Consider the following 7,500-nt stretch of genomic DNA (forward strand, 5'->3'; position numbering starts at 1 on the left):
TTCTGGCGCCCAAGACCAAGACGAAGAAGAAGCACTTCGTGCAGCAGAAGGTGAAGGTGTTCCGGGCCAGCGACCCGGTGCTCAGCGTCTTCATGTGGGGCGTCAACCACTCGGTGAGTCGGCAGGGAGCCGCGACGCTAACCGCGGCCGGCTAGGTGTTACGGAGGAATGCGCGACCCCGCGGATCGAAGGCCCCGCCGGGCGAGCGGCGCGGAGCGAACGCAGCTGATTGGGTGTTACGGAGAGATTTGTATCCCGGTGGATCGACGGCCCGCTGGGCGAGTCGCGGAGCTAACCGCAGCCGGCTAGGTGTTACGGAGGAATGTGCGACCAGGCAGATTGAAGGCCTCTCTGGAGCGTCAAAGTAGATCTTAATCTGTTTAAAATAAACGAAACACACGTTTGACAGCGGATTTCACCGAGTGCAGATGGTGCCGAGGGCCCCGCGGCGCCTCTCTCAGCCCCGCTGGGCGGGATTCCTGTACAGGTAGAACGATCTGCAGGTGAGCTCGTCTGTTGTCTAGGAGCTCCAGGTGTTCGTCACACGGTCGCATCGTTTCTGGTTTATAACGCGGGACTTTGATGTCAAATGTGTTTCACTGAATCAGGAAGCATTTCAGTGAAACGAACCTTGTGTTTTATTATAAACACCAACTTTAAATACTTCAGTTCACCGTTTGTTTATTACTAAGAATGCTGAGCTGACGGCAGTGTTCTGCAGTGGAATACCAGTGACAGCAGTGTTATGCAGTGGAATACCAGTGACAGCAGTGGAACAACAGTGACAGCAGTGTTATGCAGTGGAATACCAGTGACAGCAGTGTTATGCAGTGGAATACCAGTGACGGCAGTGTTCTGCAGTGGAATACCAGTGACAGCAGTGTTATGCAGTGGAATACCAGTGACAGCAGTGGAACAACAGTGACAGCAGTGTTATGCAGTGGAATACCAGTGACAGCAGTGTTCTGCAGTGGAACACCAGTGACAGCAGTGGAACAACAGTGACAGCAGTGTTATGCAGTGGAATACCAGTGACAGCAGTGTTCTGCAGTGGAACAACAGTGACAGCAGTGTTCTGCAGTGGAACACCAGTGACAGCAGTGGAACAACAGTGACAGCAGTGTTATGCAGTGGAACAACAGTGACAGCAGTGGAACAACAGTGTTATGCAGTGGAACACCAGTGACAGCAGTGGAACAACAGTGTTATGCAGTGGAACAACAGTGACAGCAGTGTTATGCAGTGGAACAACAGTGACAGCAGTGGAACAACAGTGACAGCAGTGAAACAACAGTGTTATGCAGTGGAACAACAGTGACAGCAGTGTTATGCAGTGGAACAACAGTGACAGCAGTGGAACAACAGTGACAGCAGTGGAACAACAGTGACAGCAGTGTTATGCAGTGGAACAACAGTGACAGCAGTGGAACAACAGTGACAGCAGTGGAACAACAGTGACAGCAGTGTTATGCAGTGGAACAACAGTGACAGCAGTGTTATGCAGTGGAACAGCAGTGGAACAGCAGTGTTATGCAGTGGAACAACAGTGACAGCAGTGGAACAACAGTGACAGCAGTGTTCTGCAGTGGAACACCAGTGACAGCAGTGGAACAACAGTGTTATGCAGTGGAACAACAGTGACAGCAGTGGAACAACAGTGACAGCAGTGTTATGCAGTGGAACACCAGTGACAGCAGTGTTATGCAGTGGAACAACAGTGACAGCAGTGGAACAACAGTGACAGCAGTGTTCTGCAGTGGAACACCAGTGACAGCAGTGTTATGCAGTGGAACACCAGTGACAGCAGTGGAACAACAGTGTTATGCAGTGGAACACCAGTGACAGCAGTGGAACAACAGTGTTATGCAGTGGAACAACAGTGACAGCAGTGGAACACCAGTGACAGCAGTGTTCTGCAGTGGAACGGTGCAGGAAGTGTCCTGTACAGCCTGCAGGTGTTTCGGTTCCGGTCAGAATAGAAAGCGAGGGTTTTTATTCAGCCGGGACTTCCTCCTTCCTCCTTCCTCCTTCCTCCTTCCTGCTTCCTCCTTCCTGTTTCCTCCTTCCTGCTTCCTCCTTCCTCCTTCCTGCTTCGGTTTGAATCCACTGCCTGGTGGCACTTTGTCTTCATATTGACTGATGGTTTGCTTTGTGCAGATCAACGACCTGAACCAGGTTCCGGTTCCCGTCATGTTGCTGCCCGACGACTTCAAAGCCAACACCAAGATCAAAGTGAACAACCACCTGTTCAACAGGTGAGAGCCTCCAGGAGGAAGGGTCAGTAATCTGGCCTGCAGACGATTCGTCACGTTAACTGAACGTCCAGATTATGTCAAAGACGTCGGTGATGAAATCTCTCGGTGATCTTTGTTCCGTTCCAGAGAAAACCTGCCGGGACATTTCAAGTTCAAAGAGTATTGTCCTCAGGTCTTCAGGAATCTGAGGGAACGCTTCGGCATCGAGGACCTGGACTACCAGGTGGCCGTCGTGTCCGCCAACGTCTCGCTGTCTTTGCCCGTCAAGAGGACGGTCCTGTGTAACCTGCTGCTCTGGCCGTCCAATCACAGGTGTCGCTGACCCGCAGCCCGCCGACCCGCGGCGCCGACGACCAGGGCGACTGTTTGCTCCTCAACTCCTACGACCGAACGCTGGTGGTCAAGCAGATCTCCAGCGAGGACGTGGCCGACATGCACAACATCCTGTCGGAGTATCACCAGGTACATTCTGCTGACTCGGCATGGGGACTGGTGAAGCCAGCGTCGGTGGGAGGAGTTTGTCATGCCGCTGTAGTTGTAATTTGACGCAGCGCCGTAGTCTGACGCGGTGCCGTAATTTGACGCGGCGCCATAGTTTGACGCGGCGCCGTAGTTTGACGCGGCACCGTAGTTTGACGCGGCACCGTAGTTTGACGCGGCGCCGTAGTTTGACGCGGCGCCGTAGTTTGACACGGCGCCGTAGTTTGACACGGCGCCGTAGTTTGACGTGATGCCGTAGTTTGACGCGGCACCATAGTCTGACGCGGTGCCGTGATTTGACGCAGTGCCGTAGTTGGACGTGACACCGTAGTTGGACGCGACGCCGTAGTTGGACGCGACGCCGTACTTTGACGCGGCACTGTAGTTTGACACGGCACCGTAGTTTGACGTGATGCCGTAGTTTGACGCGGCACCATAGTCTGACGCGGTGCCATAATTTGACGTGGCGCCGTAGTTTGACGTGGTGCTGTAGTTTGTTGTGATGCCGTAGTTTGACGCGGCGCCGTAGTTTGACGCGGCGCCGTACTTTGACGCGGCACCGTAGTTTGACGTGATGCCGTAGTTTGACGTGATGCCGTAGTTGATGCGGCGACATACTTTGACGCGGCGCTGTAGTTGGACGCGGCTTCATAATTTGACGTGATGCCGTAGTTTGACGCGCCGCTGTAGTTTGACGTGATGCCGTAGTTTGACGTGATGCCGTACTTTGATGCGGCGACGTACTTTGACGCGGCGCTGTAGTTGGACGCGGCTTCATAATTTGACGTGATGCCGTAGTTTGACGCGGCGCCGTAGTTTGACGTGATGCCGTAGTTTGACGCGGTGCCATAGTTTGATGAGGCGACGTACTTTGACGCGGCGCTGTAGTTGGACGCGGCTTCATAATTTGACGTGATGCCGTAGTTTGACGCGGCGCCGTAGTTTGACGCGGCGCCGTAGTTTGACGCGGCGCCGTAGTTTGACGCTGTGTCTGGGCTCCGCAGCACATCGTGAAGTGCCACGGCAGCACGCTGCTGCCTCAGTTCCTGGGGATGTACCGGGTGAGCGTGGACAGCGAGGAGACCTACCTCATCGTCATGAGGAACATGTTCAGCCACAGACTGGTGGTGCACAGGAAGTACGACCTGAAGGTGAGCAGGAAGTCCCGCCCTCTGACACCTGGTCCGGCTCCTCCCACCAGCACAGGCACTGACCTGTGACCTGTTCTGTTCCTGCAGGGCTCCCTGGTGGCTCGGGAAGCCAGCGACAAAGAACGGGTAAGAGCACCGCATCTTGCCCCATCCATCCCGCCCCATCCCCCCCCTCCACACCATCCCCCCCACCCCATCCCGCCCCATCCACCCCCTCCACACCATTCCCCCCCCCCATCCCGCCCCATCCCCCCCCTCCACCCCATCCCACCCCACCCCATCCCCCCCATCTCCCCCTCCACCCCATCCCACCCCACCCCATCCCCCCCATCCCCCCCTCCACCCCATCCCACCCCGATGCCTCCTCTCACGCTGCTCCACCCCACCCCCCCCTAGGGAAAAGAGCTCCCCACCTTCAAGGACGTGGACTTCAGGAACAACATGCAGAAGGTTTACGTGACGGAGGAGCAGAAGGAGAAGTTCATGGAGAAACTCCACAGAGACGTGGAGGTGAGGCGGTGAGGCTGTAGGGCGGTGAGGCGGTAGGGCGGTGAGGCGGTAGGGCGGTGAGGCTGTAGGGCGGTGAGGCGGTAGGGCGGTGAGGCGGTAGGGCGGTGAGGCGCCGCGGCCACACGGGGGCAGCAGACACCAAACTGTGACAGTAGCTGGACCAATCAGCATGCAGGCTGCTGATTGGCCGTCTGGATCACATGGAACCTTTTACTTTGTTATCATGATTGTGATCATCATTATGAGCTGCTGCTGGAGTGGGAATTACTGCTGCTGGAGTGGGAATTACGGCTTGAAGTGGGAATTGCTGCTGCTGAAGGCTGGAGTGGGAATTACTGCTGCTGAAGTGGGAATTACTGCTGCTGAAGTGGGAAATAGTGCTGCTGGAGTGGGAATTACTGCTGCTGGAGTGGGAATTACTGCTGCTGAAGTGGGAAATAGTGCTGCTGGAGTGGGAATTACTGCTGCTGAAGTGGGAAATAGTGCTGCTGGAGTGGGAATTACTGCTGCTATAGTGGGAATTACTGCTGCTGGAGTAGGAATTACTGCTGCTGGAGTAGGAATTACTGCTGCTGGAGTGGGAATTACTGCTGCTGGAGTGGGAATTACTGCTGCTGAAGTGGGAAATAGTGCTGCTGGAGTGGGAATTACTGCTGCTGGAGTGGGAATTACTGCTGCTGGAGTGGGAATTACGGCTTGAAGTGGGAATTGCTGCTGCTGAAGGCTGGAGTGGGAATTACTGCTGCTGGAGTAGGAATTACTGCTGCTGGAGTGGGAATTAGTGCTGCTGGAGTGGGAATTACGGCTTGAAGTGGGAATTGCTGCTGCTGAAGGCTGGAGTGGGAATTACTGCTGCTGGAGTGGGAATTACTGCTGCTGGAGTAGGAATTACTGCTGCTGGAGTGGGAATTACTGCTGCTGGAGTGGGAATTACTGCTGCTGGAGTGGGAATTAGTGCTGCTGGAGTGGGAATTACTGCTGCTGGAGTGGGAATTACTGCTGCTGGAGTGGGAATTAGTGCTGCTGAAGTGGGAATTACTGCTGCTGGAGTGGGAATTACTGCTGCTGGAGTGGGAATTAGTGCTGCTGAAGTGGGAGTTACTTCTGCAGGTCCACATTGAAAACCACAGAAGAAGACACAGATGAGAATGTGGGTGGATGCTGAACGCCCCGCTGCCTCCGCTAACGTGGCTGTGCTCTCAGTTCCTAGTGAAGCTGAAGATCATGGACTACAGCCTGCTGCTCGGCATCCACGACGTGGCCCGCGCCGAGCGGGAGGAGGAGGAGGCGGAGGAGGAGCCGGCGGAGGAGGAGGGCGAGGCGGAGAACGGCCTGGCGCCCGGGGCGGCGGCCGCCGGCTCGTACGGCACGTCTCCGGAGGGCATCGCCGGCTACATGTCGTCCTGCAAGCCCCTGGGACCCGGGGAGTTCGACCCGTACGTGGACGTGTACGCCGTCGGGAGCTGCTCAGGTGAGTGGGAGACGATCGGGGGCTCCGGTTGGACGGCCGGCGCTTTCAGCTGGCTTCTCCTCGCGTTCCCCAGGAGCCCCGCAGAGGGAGGTCTACTTCATGGGGCTGATCGACGTCCTCACGCAGTACGACACCAAGAAGAAGGCGGCTCACGCAGCCAAAACCGTCAAACACGGGGTGAGTAGCTGCTCGGTGGGGGGCGGAGCCTGGTGCCGCCTCCACGGGGGAGGCGGATCCTGGTGCCGCCTCCACGGGGGAGGCGGATCCTGGTGCCGCCTCCACGGGGGAGGCGGACCCTGGTGCCGCCTCCACGGGGAGGCGGAGCCGGTTGCCGCCTCCACGAAGGAGGCGGAGCCTGGTGCCGCCTCCACGAAGGGGGCGGAGCCTGGTGCCTCCTCCACGAAGGGGGCGGAGCCTGGTGCCTCCTCCACGGGGGAGGCGGAGCCGGTTGCCGCCTCCACGAAAGAGGCGGAGTCTGGTGCAGCCTCCTCCACGAAGGAGGCGGAGCCTGGTGCCGCCTCCACAAAGGGGGCGGAGCCTGGTGCAGCCTCCACAAAGGGGGCGGAGCCTGGTGCAGCCTCCACAAAGGGGGCGGAGCCTGGTGCAGCCTCCACGAAGGGGGCGGAGCCTGGTGCAGCCTCCACGGGGGAGGCGGAGCCGGTTGCCGCCTCCACGAAAGAGGCGGAGCCTGGTGCAGCCTCCTCGAAGGGGGCGGAGCCTGGGGACACTGGGTGTGTGACTGTTGTGCCTCTGTTCTCCGTCAGGCCGGCGCCGAGATCTCCACGGTCCACCCGGAGCAGTACGCCAAACGATTCCGAGACTTCATCTCCAACATTTTTGCTTGAAGGGCTGGTCGCAAGCCCCGGGTCCGGGTCCGGATCCGGGTCCGGATCCCGCCCAGCCTTCTGTCGTAGCAATACTGTGTTCTACTTCTGATGCATTTATTTATTTTGAAGGAACGGAGGTGTAGACCTCATGTTGCTGCTCCTCGTCGGGTCTCCAGACTCCTCGGGGCCACGTTGAGGAAGAAAAACTACCAGGAGAGATTTTTTTATTGTATATTCTGAAAATAAAGTCAAATATTTCTCAACTAATTTAAGTCCAGTTTGTTTTTGAAGTGTGAAACTGTGAATTCCTCCTGGGACCAGGTGTTTGTGGGCGGGGCTTCTTACCTGACGGGAGACAGTCTGACGCTGGTTACCGTGGAAACACAACTCACAGACAGGAAGTCACACACACAACCAATGACAAGGTATTGAAGTGGACCACCTCCGGAATAGTACTCAGTAGAGTTACAGTACTCAGTAGAGTTACAGTAGTTACAGTACTCAGTAGAGTTACAGTACTCAGAGTTACAGTACTCAGTAGAGTTACAGTAGTTACAGTACTCAGTAGAGTTACAGTACTCAGCAGAGTTACTGTAGTTACAGTACTCAGAGTTACAGTACTCAGTAGAGTTACAGTAGTTACAGTACTCAGTAGAGTTACAGTACTCAGCAGAGTTACTGTAGTTACAGTACTCAGAGTTACAGTACTCAGTAGAGTTACAGTAGTTACAGTACTCAGTAGAGTTACAGTACTCAGAGTTACAGTACTCAGTAGAGTTATAGTACTCAGCAGCGTTACAGTACTC

The 7,500-nt window shown here is 56.1% G+C and overlaps 1 protein-coding gene across 1 annotated transcript in view; it reads left to right on the forward strand.

Moving 5' to 3' along the window:
• The window catches only part of pip4k2ca (phosphatidylinositol-5-phosphate 4-kinase, type II, gamma a), a 7,036-nt gene extending 75 nt beyond the window's left edge, over positions 1-6,961 (forward strand). Inside the window, 10 exon segments of the mRNA XM_080521413.1 lie at positions 1-113; positions 2,158-2,255; positions 2,382-2,538; positions 2,541-2,717; positions 3,740-3,886; positions 3,974-4,012; positions 4,283-4,396; positions 5,600-5,867; positions 5,941-6,044; positions 6,632-6,961. The exon segment at positions 1-113 is cut by the window's left edge and continues 75 nt beyond it. Coding sequence (XP_080377539.1) covers positions 1-113; positions 2,158-2,255; positions 2,382-2,538; positions 2,541-2,717; positions 3,740-3,886; positions 3,974-4,012; positions 4,283-4,396; positions 5,600-5,867; positions 5,941-6,044; positions 6,632-6,712 — 1,298 coding nt within the window. The 3' untranslated portion in view covers positions 6,713-6,961.
• The last annotated feature ends 539 nt before the right edge of the window (positions 6,962-7,500 follow it).

This window comes from Blennius ocellaris, assembly GCF_963422515.1.
Source record: "Blennius ocellaris genome assembly, contig: SCAFFOLD_172, whole genome shotgun sequence".
Lineage (NCBI taxonomy): Eukaryota > Metazoa > Chordata > Actinopteri > Blenniiformes > Blenniidae > Blennius > Blennius ocellaris.